We start from the raw sequence: 22185 nt of genomic DNA, 5'->3' as shown, positions 1-22185 counted from the left end.
AAATTTTATCACCTGTCAGTTTCACTCTGAGTACCACTGTCATACCTGAAGAAATGTGGGGGTTATGCAAATTATCAACATTTCATTGAAATCTTATTAATTCAGTGTTATCAAAAGAATTTTCTGTGGTTTTATTTGATTATCATAATCCATTTGTTTTTTCTTCGTTTGTTGCAGAAATCTTTTTGTTTGTGAACACATTCTTGTATGCTGATTAAGACCGAGGTTACAGATGTGATTCCTTTTCCTCTTGACAACTGATATGCCGATTAATATGCTTCAAACCAAAACATGATTGTCTCAAATGTACATGTAAAAGACCATTTCATTTGCCGTTTCTTGGAATGCAGGGGTACCGTACCTTATGATGTTTCAAAATCTTCAAAGTTAAAAAAAAATCGTAGCTTGTATTGAAATCTCCTCAACCCTTACAAGATTTTTGCTGTATTGAAATTTCCAACTGTTGGAAGCAAGATCATATTGTGCTAGGTGCTCTATTTGTTAAATAGATACATGTATACCAAACTCAAATAAAAATCAGTGTTTGTAAACAAGCAGAATGCAAAACTAGGATGATGGATGGTATAGGAATGTATGTTAAATTATTTCTCACTATGGAGCTTGCTTAATTCAATAAATATCAACTTTTATTCTCAGTTTCTTTTACAACTAACCGATTATTTAAAACGGTCAGTCTCATATGGTAATATAGCTCCTAACATTTCTACCTATTTCTACATCCCTGCCTCCCTGGGTTTAAAATGTTTGGCTGAGTGTTAAATCCAGAAAAATGAAGCACAAAAAATTATAAGTGATAGTTTCCTTTAAAGTAATAAAACAATTGGATATATGTATTTTTGTTAAGCAAACTTCAGCAACATTTTTTTTCCTTTTCAAAAAGATACTTTAATGAATTTCTCCTGAAACATCAAAAATGTTTTTTGAATACTGTTTCAGCATATAAAACATGTTGCAAACAAATTCTTTGCTCTTTGAATTGTAAAAAGGTGATTAGAACACCAGTTGCCAAAATTTGTTAAGTAGAAAATAATATTCTTCCATCACATTATGGAAAAAAGGTATAAGAAAAAGGTGTGAAACTTTGTTTCTAGAATATGATAATTGGTTTAGACAACTAACAGCATGCCCCTCACATACATGTTCATAGAAGTAAAAAATATGAAATAATTAAAAATTGTCTATAATAAATGTATATTCTAATTATCTTGAATTTGATTTAAAAAAAAAAGTATAAACAAAGTTTAATGTATTAATGAAACAAATTGACTGAAAAATTCCTCTACATGTACCTAATTGAACCTATTGTCTCAATTTGGCTCACACAAGGCAAACAATTGCCTTTAAAAATAACAGTTTTAATAAATGTACTTATAATAAATTTATATCTTCAAAAGAAAATAGTGGAAATAATATTGAAATATTTGTTCTTTGTTAGATACATTAGTTGTATAGAATGTCATATTAACTGAGAAAAAACAAATAATTAAATATCATTACTAGTGAAAAAATCAATCTAGTTTTTTAAATAATAGTATCAGCTTTGAAATTGAAATATCAGTTTTTTATAAATAAAACATTCACTAGTTTCTTTATTATTACTCTCTACCCATTATGCAATCATAATGCAAAATTCTTGAAAAGATGAAAAACAGCAAATCAGTTTGGCTCCAGCCATCACCACTCATTTGGAAAGCTTGTGTTTCTTTGTAGTTTGAAATGTTCTTTGATCTTGCCTTTGATCTAGTTGTTTGCTAACTCTGATGGCCACACATCTAACAAAATTTGCTGCTGAAATACAGATTAGATGATCACAGAGTTTGTATTCTTGGCTTTATGTTTTTTAGGGTCATGGGTAAAAAGTAAGGGAGTCGACCTGGCATATTGCAGTCTCATGCATTGGTTTTGCAGTTTTTATTGCATAATTAGTTATGTATTTTAAAGTACTTATTTCGCGCTTTGATGTATACAGTGTAAAGTTATCTGTATATATCATTGAGAAACCTTTCCAAGTGGTTGATAGAATTAGGAGTCTACTTTCGGTACAGCATGGGGACAATACAATTATAAGGTAAGGAGAAAATATTGTTATATATTCTTGTAAGAGGGGGAGAAGATGGGGACGCAATTTCAAGGTAGGATAGACTTGTACACTTTTTCAGAGGTTTTCTCATAAATTGTAGGACTGTTGAATGTTTTTATATCTATAATTTCATTAGACTTGTACACTACTGTTGGTCCAACAATCTTTGAAGTTCCAGGAGTCCAAATAAATGTATTTTGTGTTGATAGCCTATTACAAAGAGTAATATTTCACACGTTTGTAGTAGCAATATTTGCAATGGGGCGATTCTTATTTTAACATTTGTAATAGAAACGCTCAAACGGATAATTTGATATTTCTGCATTTAAAAAGATGTGAAATTTTTCTTTCTCAAGTCACAGAGCTGACACTTTCAAAAAAAGATCCTCATGTCGAAATTTTTGGCAGAGCTAATATATTGAAATTTATCAAATCTGTTGAGATATAATGTTAATGAAGGGAGTTTCATTTTATTTGTTAAATGTATGAAAGGATATGTTTTGGGCAGCCTCTACAGATTTAGTGATAAGACATCTTGAGAAAATAACGAGGGGTTGGTCATTTTTGGGATATAAGTTCAGACGAGAAAAATAAATTTTTCTTGCCATTGAGATTTATCATCAATGGTTTAACTTTCATGTTTCTAAAATGTTTGTTTAAATATTTAACTTGAAGGAAGCTGCGAATGATTTAATGATTTACTTAACTCAGAGTAAAAAACATATAAATTCAAATCATATGCATATTGCTAAAATTGATGTTTAAACAAATAAAAATGGATTAAAGGTTGCCGAAAAATAAATTATTTATATATGTAACTCAATAGAAACCTCTGATTTTATCGATGGTACAGTTATTATGTAAGATTTGAATTTAAATGAAATATGAAATTGATTGTCAAGTTGCTGTTTTATTTGTAGTAGGGTTAGGGTAGAAAATGGTAATGCTGGTTAACGATAGGTAAAATAGAAAGGACTGGTCATTGTACATTTTCATCGAGTTCAAGAAATACTTTAATTATTTATATAATAACTAAAGTCTTAATTATTTGTTTGCATTTTTTCAAGGTATATAAGAAAACATACTTTTTGTAATTAAAAAAAAAAGGTGTTTTTATGATGCTAATATTGAAATATATGCTTATACATGTTATATTGATATATATTCTATCAAACCTGCATACTTGAAATCTATCAGTGGGATCTATAAACAGCAAAAATATGCTATTTCAGTGACTGAAATTTGATACAGATTTAACTATTTTTCCCCTTGGCAAAAGTTTACAAATCATGATTTGCATTTAAAATTGAAACATTATTTCGTAGGTCACAGATATCTTGCAGCAAGTCAGACTTCAAACGATTCACACTTGTGAATTTAAATTCATTAATTGCAAGAAATATTGGAGTTTGAATAGGGCACAATTGGACTGTGACATCCATGAAAGTATATTTTTCGGAACATTAATAACAACATTAATTTTTTGTGTTGGTTTTATATGACTCAGTTATATGAATTCACCTGACTTGAGGGGAAATGTGTGGTAAAAGATTAATATGAATTCAAAAGACCACTTCAGGGCCTTTTTTGTTATATGATTTATTTCATTCAAGATTTTTTGTCACGGTATAAAACAAAGAAGAAAATTACCTCCCTAATATAGAAATGATTGTATTCTTTGTATATAAATTAGTTTACGTTTTGATTATATTTTTTAATAAAGATATTTTAGTAACAGTATCTTGAATATAAATTCTACATTTTGAAGGGAAATATATTTATAAATAAAAGAATGTGTGGTTGGTTCAGAATGTATTACAATATATGATTACATATAAATATCAGGATATATGTTTAACTACCATTTTTATATGAAATATATTTGCACTTGAATTAAATTTGTAAATAAATCTGTTTAAAGTATGAACGCTATAAACACAATTTTCAATAATTTAATTTATATTCAGATAGAAAGGCTCTTCATTTTGAATTATATATTTTAAATTAAGAACGAAAGAACATAGATCTAAAACATTCAATTCATAAAAAATGAAATATGTATCGATTCCTTTTCTCTTATTCACATTTCTTTCTAAAATTTTAATTGTTGAAATAATAAACACAGTTTTGAAACCAAATAATTAAAAATGAGTGAATAAACTATTCAATACCCTAATAATTAAAAAATCATCCCAACTCTTCCAATAATTGCATATTATGTGGATACAAAAACTAGATTTAATGTTGAGACATAACTCTTTTAATAGTATTTTGCAATTATGTAGGTATGAAAAATATCACTACTTTGGGAAGTAATTTGGAAAACACGCAATGACCATATTTTATTTAAAAGATAATTTTTTTTATAAAATTTTTAGGATTTATTACATTCCTTCACAATGTTTATTATCTTTCCTATACAGGAATTGAGAGCCATGAACAATAACTTTCATGTTTGAGATTGATGGTACACCAAGTACACTTTTAATTATCAGTTTTAGAGTATATATAACTAATAGTCTATAAAATCCACCAGACATAATCAAATATTTATAAATATTTGTCTTTGAAATAATAAAAAAATATACAAACCATGTTCAGGAAACACTTTTTTTTTAAATGAGTACTGATCTATTGGTTTATTGCAAAAATTCCTAAATTAGTTAAAAGCTGGATTTTATAAATGATGGAATAAAGTAATTTTAAAAACATGATTTTATAAATGTCAGATTAAAGTAATTTGTACAACTGTTTTGAATAAAATATAATATATAAATTGTCAAAGATGATATTTAGTAAACATAGTATAAAAAAGTGGCTGCATTTTAACTGGCTGCGTTGTAAGGGTCTTGTCCTCTTGATCCACAGAGTTCATCATCTTTATTGTTGAGGAGTAAGTTTTTTGTAAAGGTAAACAATATTTTGTATAGACTGCATACTATAAATGGTGTAGGTTCCAGTATCCTAAAGTATGTCTTGTTTAACATGGTTGTTGAAATAGTCCCGGCATCATCAATGGTCAATTCTGTTGGATTTTGTTCATAAAAATGATATTTGTAGTCCAGAATTTTGTCTAGTACTATGGTTATGAACTGTTCAGAAAAAGTAAATTAACAAAAATACCTAACTCCAAGGAAAATTCAAAATGGAAAGTCCCTTATCAAATGGCAAAATCAAAAGCTCAAACGAATGGAAAACTGTTCAGATTGTTTCTATCTTTAGTTGATATAGTAGATTATCAGGTGTTTAATCCTGTTACAGTCAGTTTATACTCAGACTAGCTTCCCTATATGTTCATTGTTATGATATTTATATCTTAAAGACAAAGTTTAGGGTGGTACACAGGACTTATCCTGTCTGGATGTTTATCTGTCTGCCTGTGACACATTTTTATCTGATTTTTCTCAGAAACTCCTAGCTCTTCATCTGGTTAATTATCATGTGACACCTTTTCGGTTCCTTTCCATGTTCTTCTCTACTTCCTGTTTGCAGAAAACTGGTATCTTAAAATGACATGCACATATATGAAATTTTCTTTACATTTTATCACGTTTACAACCTGCATAGAGGAATAGAAAAGTTTGGGGATTACGGAAGGAGTAGGTTGATAAAGGGTCAATATTGGCCCCCATTAATTTCATAAAACTTAATTTCAGTAATAATAGACCAGTAAAACACTTGATGAATATCTAACAAATACAAAATCAACCAGCTCTCACCATTACAACAGAAATGATGTCATAATTTTTGTGCCCTCTTCTAATGAAAATCAGAATTTTAACTAATTTTTGACTTGATAGTTAGTTTCACATGACATTGGCCACATGCATGGACCAGAATATTTTTTAGTTCACCCATATATATGAGGGGCCTGATGGGTTATTTTCGTTCTTCGTGATCGGCACATTTTCGCTATCGTGATCCGTTTTTCTACAGATTTTTTTTTTTTTTATATTTTCGTGATTCGTGATCATGGAAATTTATTTTCTGTGAATCGTAATTGACAAAAAAATCAACTTGTGAATCGTGATGAGACCCCCCCATCAGGCCCCTCATATATAATTTAAAAAAAAAAATATTTTGGTGGTACGGTGTTGCCAATGTTTTTTAGAAGGACATATATATATATATACACCCTTAATAGCATTTAAACAGGGAGTATGGCTTAAAACTGGCAGAATATCATACGTTTGAAGTTGTGAACATCATCTAAAACAAACAGTATGGTAGACAGGAAAAACTTCTAGATTTTCTAAATTTACATATTTTAGATCATAGATACAGGTTAGATACATTAATTTAAAGTCCAATTTTTAAGACCAATGTCAGCTTTTCTGGCCCAATTCCTTTAGGGTTTACTGCTAATACCTGCCAATCCTTGTTTAAAAGAATGCATTATTTATTTACATATTCCAATGAAAATAACACAGATATTGTAGAGCACTAAAGTATTATTATGATAACAGAACGTCTAGTCTGCAAAGCTAATTTCAATTGGTTGGATCATTAGTTGCTTAGTATGAAACAATGATATAAAAATTTTTATTTACATATAAAAAATGATTTTAAAGATGATTTTTTCATTAATATTAAAATTTTTGCTGTTCAACATAGCTGCCTACACACACAATACAAATGACCCTTTATCATTTTTGTTGAAACAGGATAAGATTATGTACCTTTGTTGTCAATTCAGGAAATTAGGAAATTTTTTTTTTATATATTTCTCTTAACATCTTGAATGTAATAGGCTGTTAATTATTTCAGTTTACTAAATATTATTGAAATAACTTCAGTTTACTAAATATAATCGAAATAACATCAACATAATTAATGTTAAAATGCATTTTGCATTGTTTCAAAGTGTTGATTTCGTGATTTGAACAGAATGTCTATTTGTTTCCTTTTTGCAAAACTCAATCATCATCTATTTTGACTGACAATGAAACAGTAATACTAAAGAAAAATAATCCATAGATAGAATATGCCATTTTCAAGGGCAATTTTGTTTGGGAGAATAAGATATCAGGATGTATTCCTTGATAGCAACAGTCTGTGCCAAAAACTTGTATAACTACTAGCATGAAAGCTCATTTCAAGAAAATACTTCTATATAATGCCTAATCGAGTTATTGAAAATTTCACTAGCATGAGCCAATTTTTACAAAGGGCAAGTGGTTTCTGGCACAGACTGTGACGATGATACATCATGCATGCACTAACCATGAATTCAAGGGTAAACGATGTTTCCTTAGGGTCTCTATCTATTTGAAATAGATTTGTAACAGACAGTTAATTGCAATGATTCTTGTCATTTTAATTGAAATGGTCAGTAATTTAACACTAGTTATATCATAATTTGTTGCTGGAAAATAAGTACATCTATGCTTATGTTTGTGAAAAGAAACATCATAGAAATCCCATTGTATAATAGATCATGTCATTTATGAGAATATAAACAAAAAAATATAACATTGAACTTCTAAACCTGTCTATTTAGTTAAAAGTGGTAAAACAGCTAGAACTCTGGTCAATTCAAAAATAGGGAAAAGAATTTAACAGAAGGACTTTCTGACACACCCTTCAAATACACAGCCGTGCATGATTGTGTCCCTCTAGTTTAAAAAACATGATACAGGTTGAATGTACACACACCCTTCAAGTACACAGCCGTGCATGATTGTGTCCCTCTAGTTTAAAAAACATGATACAGGTTGAATGTACACACACCCTTCAAGTACACAGCCGTGCATGATTGTGTCCCTCTAGTTTAAAAAACACGATACAGGTTGAATGCAGGTACACAGCCGTGCATGATTGTGTCCCTCTAGTTTAAAAAACATGATACAGGTTGAATGAAAGTACACAGCCGTGCATGATTGTGTCCCTCTAGTTTAAAAAACATGATACAGGTTGAATGTACACACACCCTTCAAGTACACAGCCGTGCATGATTGTGTCCCTCTAGTTTAAAAAACATGATACAGGTTGAATGTACACACACCCTTCAAGTACACAGCCGTGCATGATTGTGTCCCTCTAGTTTAAAAAACATGATACAGGTTGAATGTACACACACCCTTCAAGTACACAGCCGTGCATGATTGTGTCCCTCTAGTTTAAAAAACATGATACAGGTTGAATGTACACACACCCTTCAAGTACACAGACGTGCATGATTGTGTCCCTCTAGTTTAAAAAACATGATACAGGTTGAATGTACAATGTGTAACATATAATGAAAAAAAGGCAGACCAATAGTACCAAGTGATTGTAGAAAGTCTGGAAGATAAATTAAAAATATAACTTCAGAAGTATTTGCGTGTTGTCTAAAGATATTTTTACCAACACCTAGCCTAAGTAGCTCAGCTATGGAACAGTTTACATGCAGTTTGTTTATTTGATCAAGTCAGTTTCAGCCCACTTCTAAAATTGGTCTTAAATTTTCAATTTCAGGAAAAACAAAATGGAATTTTTACTCTTTTTATGTTAAAAAAATTTGGTTTAAATGATTTTTATCAGCGTTGTTTTGAATAATTATTATATTCCTTAAAACCTTCCAACCAGATAAATTCTGCTAAAAACTACCTGTCCTGTAGTCCCCAAAATTGAACTGCTAGCTCCATGTGAAGGGTTAGTTGTATTCTTAACCATTGGTAGTCAGCTTTAAGTTTATCAAATTATATGGAAGATGAAATTGCTAGATTGTTTTTTTTGTGGATATATATATAAAGTATGTGGCATTATTTAAAACTATCCACATTGGAAAAAAAAACCAAAGAAATTCACAACAACAGGTCACATTTTGCCCAAAACTACTGCCATATGGAATGCTATAACATGCTCCTGTTTAGCAAATGTGAAATATTTCAAAAGGGAACAACTAACAGCCTGATTAAGTCAAAAATGTATTGCATAAAACCTTGGTAAAAGTTTGTGAGAATGATCCAAGCTAGTGCACACCCATCATTATTTCATGTCTGGTTCACAGGAAAGACAGTTACTACCTAATAACATGCGAATCATTTGATCTTTTGTATGACATATAACCATCAGAACTTTATTTGAATTCCATAGAAAAAATAAAAAAATCTAGTTTTGTTGATTGGTTCCATCTGTTAGGGTAATGTATAGTTTTGATCTCGGCCATAATACTTCTGCTGGATTTTTACATGTGAATATTATTATATTCTTTTTACTTAATCATATTGGTTTCATAAAACCTTCTCCGACTATTGTAATTTTACAAACATTTTGTCACCCTAACAATTTTCTTGTCCAAGATGATGGCATTTCTTTATTGGTAATATTATTTAGGGAGTGACAAATTTTTGATGGAAATGGTGGGAAAAGGGAGACAAATTCATTACAAAAGCAAATGATACAAGGGAGGTAACTTCAATGTTTTGAAGAAATAGAAGTTGGTTCCCTTCAATGACTTCAACTATACAGAAGGAAATGTTCTGAAAATGTTGCAGGAAGAAAGAATCATAGAATTTAAATCACCATATGTCCCAAATTAAGATTCAATGATAGTAAACATTAGGACATATTGACCTTGTATAAATATTAAAACAAATCAGATCAAGTTCTCTTTGTTCACAAGTGGTGGCAATACAAACTGATCAAAAGATAAACCTTTCCTTCATTTGATATTTTTAAGAATGTTAAAAACACATGTTAAAAATGACCATAAATTTGAGGTCGTATTTATCGATCAGCTGTTTGCAGCATCACCAAGTAATTAGTTGGATAAAGTCAATAGACTAGTTATTCCTTAAAGATTTTCTCCTGAGATCAAAAACATAAGATCAAAGGGTTGTAGTTAGTCTTTAACAAACCATGATATGTATATAATTTGGGGTCTTGTGTCAGAATGTTTGTTTGAATTGCAAGCCGCAGGCTGTTGAGTTTTCTTTGAATATTTTGCTAATTTCCCATCGGTTGTATAACTTCATAGATTGAAGCTTGATCGGTAGAAAATTTGAATCATATTTGAATTTCCATGATCTATTATAAGACCACCCAGGACATAATGATATTGGTGTAAAATTCACCATCTGTTTTACAATGCTAAATTCTTCAGCTATCAATTTTGTTGAATTTGATAAATTTAAAATTGGTTTATTTACAGAATTGCTAGAACAGCATTTATTTTTGGTTTAGATGCAGAATAACGAGTACAACATTTATTCTTTATTTTGAAACTTAATACATGCATACTTACATAGTCCAAAGGTTTTATTTGATGGTTCTAACTTTTATTTAAAGCTGAAAAAAAGTTGACTGCTTGAGGTAGATAGTCTGTTTTTCGGTCTTTACTGTATGTACTGTACAAGACCAAATATTTTGAAACTGTGTGAGAACAATTATTTTGAAAATCTGGAAGGCAAGTTATGTTACTCCTGACTCAAATTTTTAATTGTAAAAATTAAAGGTGCTCTTGTTGACAACTGTCTGGAATTAGAACTCTTGATAACGTTTGAAACAAGGTCTGAAATCGAACTTTTGCTACTTTTGATATAATGTCCAAACTTCCAGTTCTAAATTGATGACAGAATGTTTTCTTTTAGTTCATTAAACTTAACTTATAATACAGCAGTTGTTACCAAGATAGTCATCAACATATGAAATATGTTACAAAATCAAAGATTAAACCTTAAGATAGGTTTCTGATTTATGACATAAATATACAATGTTTAATTACAAATGAATTTCTTGGATTTATGTCATTTTCTGACCTAATTACATTAATATACAATGTTTGGTTTCAAATGCATTTTTTTTTTAATCTAACAAACTGACCCTTCTTTTTAAACAGGTTTGTAACTAAACACAACATATTTTTTGGCCTTGCTTATGTTTATTGGAAAACAGTTTGCTAGGGTATGGCACGGAATCAGGGTCAAAAATACTTATTTATGTATATACATAATTCGATTTACGAATATACAAATATAATTACGTTTAAACGTAAATTGAATTACGTTTATACAGAAATAATTCCGTATACACAGACTTTTTTTACCCTGATTCCGCGCCATACTAGGGGGACACTTGCAAATGAATTCTTATTGAGGTCTCTTCAAGTTTTGTATTTTCACCTATGCAGTGGTTTGACTTGAATATAAGTGATTTACAAATGAAAGGAAGATCATAGAAAAATCCTTGTTCATTTAAAACAAAAAACCGTTGTCACTAAGCAAATGATTTTGCTTTGTATATGAGTTAATGTTGAACAAATACTAGTATTACATTTACTTTTATTTCTTCAGCTCACACCTTACTATAAATATATGAATTTGTCAGCCAGTCATAGTTTACTGGCTATGACTTGTTTTACCTCTCGTGTTAAAAATTATGCATTACATAATATTTTTGTCCTGTTCTGTGGATTTGGCACACATCTTTCTGTTTGTTATAAAAGTTGGTCATCACAAAACATTCAGTAAACATTGTAGTAGGATAAGACTTGACAGATTAATTTAATATGATGTGTGGTTGTGCACTATCTAATTTCTTTTTATTACTTTTGCATTTTGTAGAAAAGGGGGGGGGGGGGGGATTGAGAATATACACATGGAGATCGTCATACATGTATGTACAAATTTCATATGGGGAAGTTTGTAAATGTGAAATTACAAGCAGTTAATAACATTGCACTGAATGGAACCAAGTGTGGCTTTGATGTGAAAGTTCCCTGCACTCAGATAAATTTCTTCAGAGTTACTGCACTTTGAAACTTAGATAGGACAAAAGTTAAGGTAGCCTTAGAAGTGTGTAACATTCAATGGTTGTTAAATTATTTGAAAGGTCAATAATCTGAGATGTGAATTTCTTTGAAAGATGGTATCTCCATCTGACAATTGTCACTTGACCTTAAATTAATCTTGTGTTCGTCTTTTTAGTTCTGTTAAAATGACATAAAAATGACATAAATAGCCAAGATAAAATCCTCCAGTCAAGCATATTGTAGGTATGATTAGGCCTCTGTTTTCTTGTATTTTTTAGGATTCATATATATATATATACATTTAAATATTATATTGCATTTTGTCTTTTTCAGGAAAACCTCCAGTACAAGACAGAAATGCAGGACCTTTTGGTTATGGAATGCCTTCTTATCCCCCATACTCAAACGGATCTCCTGGTCTTGTAAGTTTACAAAAACCTGATAGTCAGGCCCTTTTGGTTATGGAATGTGATCTTATCTCCTGTACTCAAACAAATCTTCTGCTCTTGTATGTTTATAATATCGTAATAATCAGGACCTTTTGGTTATATCGCAATAGTGGGGACCTTTTGGTTATATCGCAATAGTGGGGACCTTTTGGTTATATCACAATAGTGGGGACCTTTTGGTTATATCGCAATAGTGGGGACCTTTTGGTTATATCGCAATAGTGGGGACCTTTTGGTTATCAATTGCCTTCTTATCCCCATACTCCAAATCCCCTATGATTAAATAATTTTTGATAGAGGTACTGTACTATATAACCTTTAAGCACGAGTAAGGTGGGTACTTATTTGTTTTCTGAGAAAATATCCCTAAGAGCTAGTCTTATTTTGATCCCGTCTAAAATGCTTGACCATTTTCAACTGATTTTTGTGTCCCCTTTACGGAGTAAAAAGCGAGACATAGGTATGCTGTTTCCAGCGTCGGGGTCAACAATGTATTAGTTTGTGATAAGTCTAGTTTATGATGAACCACTAGTGGTAGGTCAATGATATTTGGTATGCAGTTGTATTAGCATTGGCACATCTCATTTCCATGGAGATTATTTGGCCCTGCCCCCCTCAGTCATGGTCTATTGACTTTGAAACTTTTGCTTAGTTTACATGTATTAGTTTGTGATTAGATCAGTTTAAGATGAACTGCTAATGTTAAGTCAATGATATTTGGTATGCAAATTTATTAGCATTTGCAAGTCTCTTTTCCATGGAGATTATATAGCCCCACCCCCTCATCATGGTTCATTGACTTTGAAACTTTTACGAAGTTTACAAGTTAATGTTTGTGTTTAGGGAACGACTTATGATAAGTCAATGGTATTTGGTATGCAGTTGTATGAGCATTGGCACATGTACTTTCAGTCATGGTTCATTGACTTGAATATTTGCATAACTTACATGTTAAAGTATTGCTATTTAATTTCAACATTTGCATTTTATACTATCAAAATTGCAAAAAGGCGAGACATATCTCTGTGTTAACAGTTTATTATAGTTTGTTCTTAGGTTGTGCTGTAACACCACTGTCCCAGGTTAGGGGAGGGTTGAGTGCTCACAAACATGTTTAACCCCGCCACATACATGTAGTTCAGTAGTTGTTGTTGGTTCATGTCTGTCATATTTGTTTTTCGTAAATTGTTTTGGTATAAATTAGGCCGTTATTTTTTTCAATTGAATTGTTTCATATTTTTCATGTCTGGGCCTTTTGGAGCTGACTGTACGTATGGGTTTTTCTCAATGTTGAATGCTGTATGATTGCCTATAATTGCTTATACCCACTTCAATTGAACTTGGGTCACTGGATAGTTGTCTCATTGGCAATCATACCACATCTCCTTATTTTTATATTGAAATATTTGTCATTTGAAGCAAAGTTAACACAAAGATGGATTTATACCTGCAGATGTTCGCAACTCATTCTTAATAAGGATCTGATCTGCAATGAACAAAATAATGTTCCTTGGGCACATAAAACTTCCCTGAAATCTGCTCAAAGTAAGAAGGTAATTATATGCTAAAAAAATGTGCCTTGCTTTGTCTTAAATGGAAATCAGCAAATAACTAAAGAGATTCCTTCATTTAAATGAAATAATTAGCATCTTGGAGGTTCAAGAAAAGTAGTCCATGAAATGCAGAAATATACTCTTGGGGTGTTAGTGGAGTCCTGAATACAAATTCTTTCTACTTTGAGAATATCTGCCTAAGTACTATGTACATGTATTTTGAAGCTTCTCCAGTTAGAACTAGATGAGTTTAAGGGAAGAGGCATTCAGGTTTTACACATACAAACACTAATGACCATCGAAGCTTATTATCATAATTCTATTCAATATTTATCAGGATTTAACACCAGTTTCAGTGACACTAGCCACAGGCAGAGTTTCTGATTCAATACATTTGTTGGGCATGATAATACTTCATTACACTGCAGTAGGCGGGCTGTATATTCTATGGAGAAAATCCTGAAAACATTGTAATCAAACAGATTAGGTGTATTTTATAAGATGTAGTAGTATTTTCTACTTAATTTTCCATTAAAATAAGCACCTACTTGCTCACTGTATTGAAATTCATATTAACATGTCAAAAGATAAGACCTGCAAAATTGTGGCTTTCAGCCCTTAAGTAGTTATGATATTTTATCCAGTGGAGCTGTCATTAATCTGAAGCTTTGACATTCATTAAATATAAATTGTAGTGGTTCTTCAGATAACAATGTATTATGATAAATTGCAGCACTTGCTGAAGAAGAAGCAGTTCTCAGTCAAACTGTCTTTTCATGGAAAATGTACATACATGCTATTTTGCTACAGTAATTGATTTTGCAAGACAATTTTGTTATATTTGATGTTGGGGCATCAATGCCCACTACTTTAAAAAATCTTTGAAGTTGTTTGAGGTTTTATGAATTCCTGTCTTGTCCTTATTTAAGTTCACATGTATTTACAACTGTATTTTAAAAGTGCAAAAACTACTGGACTAAATTAGCTGCAATAAAAAAATCTTTGTCTTTTTTGGAACTAGTTGACAACCAAATGATTTTAGTCTCTGTTGGACTAGTATACCACACATATTTGTTGGACAAGGGGACAGTAAAAGCTGATAGTCAAAAAATTCACCATTTCTGTTTGTCCAAGTTAAGTGTCAAACCCCCTTTAATTTGTACTGTGAGTTTGACAGTTGAAAACCTTGTAGTTTCTACTGTAGACAAATTGATACCCAAAATGTTTAATTACAAAGGGTGGTTACCCTTGGAAAAACTTGTTTTGGCTAATATCCTGGCCTACTTATTAACCCTCAGTCCAATTAAGTGCTGGGGTACAGTTTTTTGTGTCCTCCTCAGAGAGTGGTCCTAATGGGGAGCAAAAATATCATTGGAAGAAAACCTCCCTTGCTAGAGTAGTCTATGGAAGCTAACAGTAGGCTATTCTGGTAAAAAGTGACTAACATAGTGAATTTATACCTTTTTTGACTGAACATGGTCCTCAACCTAAAAGTAGCAAGTACACTGTCCTGATCTTCTGAAAACACTTGAAGTAGATGTAATTTTGCATATTCTTGACTCTTCACTGCCTTGACATGTGTGAGTGCAAAAAGTTCAGCCCACCCCACCAAACATGCTTTTTTTTGACAACTCATATTTCTAGGTCTGAATTTATGTTCCTTCAGTCCTTAAAAAACACTCAATGCCATAGAAAATAAACTTACACTTGATTCAGATGTAGAGTCTGTGAAATGATATCAGACAAGATTCCCTTTAAAACTATGGAACACTGCGGATGCAAAATACAGGAAGATGACACCTAAGCCTGTCAAATGAGGGGACCTACATGAGAAGGGTTAATGCTGTTCCAAATTAAAGATTAAACTCCCTTAAGCAAAGTTTACCTCAGAGATTTTTAAGTGTTTGTTGGTCCCTTTTTGTTTTGAAGCTAACAAACTTATTTGTATTTTGTCTTCCCAAACATTTGGTCTTCAGCTTAACAGTTGAAGGATATTCAAAAAAAGTTGTTTACACTGAACCTGGTATTACAACAAGCTTATGTTGCTATCATTTGGTTGATACCACTGCTTCTGAACTGTAGGGTTCCATCTACCCATTTGCCAGTTATTTGTTTTAAAGTTGAGTTAATGCACAATTAAAAATAAGTAGTTTTTTATGCCCCCGCCGTAGCGTCTTGTCCGTCTGTACGTCAGTACATCCCAAAGTTGGTTTCCGTTCTCTAACTTTAGTTTGCCTCAACCAAATGTTATGAAACTTTTACACAATGCGTATTACCACAAAACACAGATCAAGTTTGAATTTTGGTGGCGTCACTATAACCGTTATTGAGTTATGCCCCTTTACATTTTTCGTTTCCATTCTATAACTTTATTTTGCCTCAACCAAATGTTATGAAACTTATATACAATGCTTATTACCACATAATATAGATCAAGTTCGAAATTGGGTGGCGTTACTTTTACCGTTATTGAGTTATGCCCCTTTATAAACATAAAAATTGCATAATTTTTCGTTTCCGTTCTCTAACTTTAGTTTGCCTCTACCAAATGTTATGAAACTTATATACAATGCTTATTACCACATAATACAGATCAAGTTTGAAGTTGGGTGGCGTCACTTTTCCGTTCTTGAGTTATGCCCCTTTATAAACATAAAGATTGCTGAATTTTTGGTTTCTGTTCTCTAACTTTAGTTTGCATCAACCAAATGTTATGAAACTTATACACAATGCTTATTACCACAAAATACAGATCAAGTTTGAATTTTGGTGGTGTCACTTTTACCGTTCTAGAGTTATGCCCATTTACAAATGGAAAATTGCTGAATTTTTCGTTTCTGTTCTCTAACTTAAGTTAGCCTCAACAAAATGTTATGAGACTTATGGTAGCAATACACAGTTAGAAAAAAAACTTAAAATTGACACTCATAATTTTTAAACACCCTCTTTCCCTTCCTTTCTAACAAATAAGGCTTAATATTTGTGTTATGCATGTGTATATTTATAGAAAGAAAATCTTCCATAGATTTGATTTCTAATGGTTATAATGGTGAAATATAATCTCTTTTGGGTGTAACCATGGCAACAATCTGCATTTCTTTGATACAAAATATTGCAAAAAAAGGGGGTGAACATGTCACAAAAGTCTCCAAAATTTGGTCCAAAGGAAAATTTCAATCAATTACAGTGATACCTTTCCTGAATCCACAGACATATATCTATCAAGAGGTCTAAAAAAAATCATATGCATTTCTGCTCGTTTTTCCATAAAATTGAATTGAAAAGATCGAGCGCAAAATCTTTGTTGATAAACACTACAATAATTTATGGACCTATGGGCGGTACGGATAGGAAAATACGGACTGTCAAACAGAAAAATGGCCTATAAAACATGCTAAAAACAATCTAAATGTTCATATAAACCCACTAAGAAGTCTATATTATTCTTCAATTATCTCAAAATCAATTTTATTGTACAAAAACTTTCATATTTAAAAAATTCACCATGACCATAATGCGAAACTAAACTTCTAACTGTGTATTGCTACCTTAAGGATAAACATTTTTTTTTTCCAATTCCATTTTAAATGGATTTCTGTGTTCTGCTAGCTTAAACGAGCAAATTGGCCTGCTAGTTTTGAAAATTGGTTCAGAAATAAATATTTTATGAAGGTTAGCAGTTGACACTGAAATGCAACAAAAAAGTGATTTGGTGAAACATGCCATGTCAAAGTGTAAATTCTCCTTTTTTAGTCAAATTTCTAAAACTATACCTTCTGTGCTTGTCTTTTCTTGTTTAAAAACTTAAATTAACCTTAACAGTAGACAAATTTTACAAGTTAAAGCTATTTTAAGGCTTTAGAATGTCAATTTTGTTGTGTATTAGCATACCAAAGCCTTGGTTTAAATTTAGCAAATACTGAATTAATTTATAACAGCGGGAACAAATTTAGACTTAATTCATGCTAAATTGTGACTTTATACTTGCTAAAATAATAAAATTGATTTAGTCGCATGAAAAAATATAAAGCGTTCCCTTCTGAGGTTTCTACATAACGTGCATTGTTTCTTTTCCAAGGTGTAGCCAATAAAGTATCAATTTATGACCGAACCAAGTCTTTGTGTCAAAATGTCTATATTGGTTGCTAAGGACAATAAACAACAAAACTAACATATATTGTCATACTAAAAGATGTTTCCCCCTCAGAATTGTATCTATAATCTAAATATCAATAGATTTGTGGTTTGATTTGTCTAAAAATAAGCAATTCTGTGCTTTGTCAAATGCCATAAGGTAGCAATACACAGTTAGAAAAAAAACTTAAAATTGACACTCATAATTTTTAAACACCCTCTTTCCCTTCCTTTCTAACAAATAAGGCTTAATATTTGTGTTATGCATGTGTATATTTATAGAAAGAAAATCTTCCATAGATTTGATTTCTAATGGTTATAATGGTGAAATATAATCTCTTTTGGGTGTAACCATGGCAACAATCTGCATTTCTTTGATACAAAATATTGCAAAAAAAGGGGGTGAACATGTCACAAAAGTCTCCAAAATTTGGTCCAAAGGAAAATTTCAATCAATTACAGTGATACCTTTCCTGAATCCACAGACATATATCTATCAAGAGGTCTAAAAAAAATCATATGCATTTCTGCTCGTTTTTCCATAAAATTGAATTGAAAAGATCGAGCGCAAAATCTTTGTTGATAAACACTACAATAATTTATGGACCTATGGGCGGTACGGATAGGAAAATACGGACTGTCAAACAGAAAAATGGCCTATAAAACATGCTAAAAACAATCTAAATGTTCATATAAACCCACTAAGAAGTCTATATTATTCTTCAATTATCTCAAAATCAATTTTATTGTACAAAAACTTTCATATTTAAAAAATTCACCATGGCCATAATGCGAAACTAAACTTCTAACTGTGTATTGCTACCTATACACAATACTTATTACCACAAAACTCAGATCAAGTACAAATTTGGGTAGCGTCCCTTTTACCTTTCTTCAGTTATGTCCCTTTATAACTTTATATTACATGTAAGCTGGGGCATCTTCTGTGTCCATGGGACACATTCCCCATTTTTTTTTTATCCATGACAGCATTGGTATTTTATAGCTGACTGTATTGAATTGGTTTTGCTCATTGTTGAAGGCTGTAGTTTGATATATAGTTTATTAATACATCCTTGTCATTTGGACTGTGGTGGATAATTTTCTAATTAGCAATCTGACCACATCTCCTTATTTTATAAAGATAATTATCTTTAAAACAAGGAATTATTTGAATCTGGAATAATTTTGAATTCTGGAAAATTGAAAATAAATGTATGATGATAACTAACCTAACTAAAGAGGGCTAGCCATGCAGGCATGGCTAAGGTTAAGTTTACCTTCACTGATATTTTAGTATGAAATAACTAACCCCGTTATGCATGGCTAACCCTCCTAAATTGGGTTAGTTTATCATATATTTCTTATCAATTTTCATGAATTCAAAATTATTCCAGATTTGAATAATTCCTTGTTTTAAGCTAAAATCATCCTTACCCCCCCTTTCTCTCAGTTATTATAGTCCTGTAAAGGACTTATTATGGTATACCATGGTCTGATCATCTATTATAGACCTGTAAAGGACTTATTATGGTATACCATGGTCTGATCGTCTATTATAGACCTGTAAAGGACTTATTATGGTATACCATGGTCTGATCGTCTATTATAGGCTTGTTAAGGACTTATTATGGTATACCATAGTCTGATCATCTATTATAGGCCTGTAAAGGACTTATTATAGTATACCATGGTTAGATTGTCTATTATAGGCCTGTTAAGGACTTATTATGATATACCATGGTCTGATCGTCTATTATAGGCTTGTTAAGGACTTATTATGGTATACCATGGTTAGATCTTCTATTATAGGCCTGTTAAGGACTTATTATGGTATACCATGGTCAGATCGTCTATTATAGGCCTGTGAAGGACTTATTATGGTATACCATGGTTAGATCGTCTATTATAGGCCTGTAAAGGACTTATTATGGTATACCATGATTTTATCGTCTATTATAGGCCTGTAAAGGACTTATTATGGTATACCATGGTTTGATCGTCTATTATAGGCCTGTAAAGGACTTATTATGGTATACAATGGTTCTATCGTCTATTATAGGCCTGTAAAGGACTTATTATGGCATACCATAGTTCGATCGTCCCTTTATCAACACTTCCTGCAATAACTGAAATTTACTTTGAGTATACTGGGATCAAAATACTCAAAAGTTTTATACTGTTGGTGAAAATGACACAATTTCAATATGCCAAAAAATATGTATAATGCACTTTTGATGCAGCCGTTTACTAAAATATGTATTTGTGCCGAAACCATCATCAGGTGATTTTTACCTAAGTTGTTTGAATCTGTTGTATTTAAAAACCCTTTAGTAAGTCTTAATTTATTTCAAAAAAATTTTCATCTTAAGGATAGCTGATGAAGATAATCACAGATACATGTGATGTGCAGTACAATATAGCAAGTAGTAGTTTGAATTCTTATGCTGTTAGAAATTGATTTTGACCTGTCCACAACAAACATTCTAGGAACTGTTTAGTTAACATACACATTTTTTGGGGTGCTATGAAATATACAGTTGTAGCAAGAAAAGCTAAATGGTGAAATGTTGAATTGTTGCAAATCATTGAATGAAATAATTCATGTAATTATATTTGTTTGAAGTGAAAAGGGTAATCACATTTCAAAAGGTTCACTACAGACTTGGTATGGCACAAATTTCTTTGTTGGAAAAAAATATAAGCCCCTGTAAGAGGTGTAATATGATTATTTGTTTTTACTCACACCCAACATAATTAGATTTGTCTCTTAAGACAAGACCGATTACCAACAGATAAAGACCTTGTGTAATGACTTCAAGATTTGCAATCTCCTGTCTGAAACTAATGGACTAAGGGAGAATACTCTTTCTTTCTTCAAAGTTTTCTTGTGAAGAAAGCAATCTTTTGGAATAAGGGAGGAAACTCAAACTGTTTTCAGAATAACTAAGAAAATAAAACATAAGAATATAAAGAGAGATAACTCTGTCAGTCTTATAACAATTATGGTTTCATTAAAATTGTACCAGAGGAAACCAGAATTGTTATAACTAATAAGAAAAGTTAAATAATGAAAATTGCAAGCACAAATGGTTTTCAATACATTTGTGATATTACAAAAAGTATTTTGTTTAAAGAAAAAAATTAAGCTGTAGGTTTTTATTAAGGCTGACATTTATTATTTAGCAAAAAATATATTTGGATACAATCTTATTGATTTTCCACAAGCTGAAAAAAATATCAACAAACATTTATTTCTTATATTATGATAAAATAACTGTAAATTCCTGTGTTGGTTTATGCCTACTTGTGGTTGTTTAGAAAATAGGAGGGAGGGGGGATGGTGATGAATAGTAGAACTCTTAAACATATTATTTTATGTTTGTTTGTTGTTTTTTTTTTTTTTGGGGGGGGGGCAGAAGAAATCTATTGGGTTGAGAAAAAAGTTAAAATTAGTGTAGTATTAAAGCTAAGCTACTTATTATTAATTTACGTATCTTGATTGCTTCATGAAGAACATGCCACTGTCATCTTTGAATTTGTATGATCTTACAAAAAGAATATGCAATCAATAAACTTTATAGGGCAATACTCTATCAATGAGGAGCATTATGTATTCTCATTATATATATATATATATAATTTTCTCAGCCTTTGGAATTGCAAGATTTTAATTAGATAGTAGGATATTGAAGTAGAAGTCATCGTTTATAGTTATGATAATTTTTTGTATGACTTTATAATGGTAAACCATTGATTTTCTCTCTATCCTTCCGAAGGTTGACAATAACTAGAAATACTTTGCTCAAATGTCATGAAACATGTATGGAATACATTGTATTTTAATCTGAAAGAAAGCCCCTTTTTGGTTTGGCTGTTAGATTTTAGTAAATTTTGCACATGTTGCTCACACTCTTTAATTATGCTAAGGACAGGGTGTGATAAGGGTCTTATTCTTCTTTCTTATTTTTCGCTAAAATTTAAACTTATAATTCAAGATTTCTATTTATGTCTTTTCATGATGAAGTAATACAAAATTAGAAACAGGTAGTGAATGATCTACCACTTCACAATAAATGTAGATTCAAATGTCATGGATAAGGCTCTTCTGTGTGTTTTTGTGAAAATTAATATATTTTAGTCAAATTATCAACTACTATTTGGACCAAAAAGTATGAATAATTTAGAAGTGCCTGCTAAATAATTTACCACAAT

The 22185-nt window shown here is 31.1% G+C and overlaps 1 protein-coding gene across 6 annotated transcripts in view; it reads left to right on the top strand.

The window, feature by feature from the left end:
* LOC127708677 (protein pangolin, isoforms A/H/I/S-like) overlaps positions 1–22185 on the top strand; it is a 65967-nt gene that overhangs the window by 14201 nt on the left and 29581 nt on the right. For 5 of the 6 annotated variants that reach the window (XM_052213783.1, XM_052213782.1, XM_052213788.1 and 2 more), the window contains exon 3: positions 12168–12256. In XM_052213783.1, coding sequence (XP_052069743.1) covers positions 12168–12256 — 89 coding nt within the window. Of the gene's footprint in view, positions 1–1989; positions 2090–12167; positions 12257–22185 lie in introns of those variants that run through there. The other variant, XM_052213785.1, reaches the window with a different exon arrangement.

Source organism: Mytilus californianus, unplaced genomic scaffold (assembly GCF_021869535.1).
Source record: "Mytilus californianus isolate M0D057914Y unplaced genomic scaffold, xbMytCali1.0.p SCAF_7, whole genome shotgun sequence".
In the NCBI taxonomy this organism is placed as follows: domain Eukaryota; kingdom Metazoa; phylum Mollusca; class Bivalvia; order Mytilida; family Mytilidae; genus Mytilus; species Mytilus californianus.
Note: the sequence above shows the minus strand (reverse complement) of the source record. Positions and strands in the feature narration are given on the sequence as shown.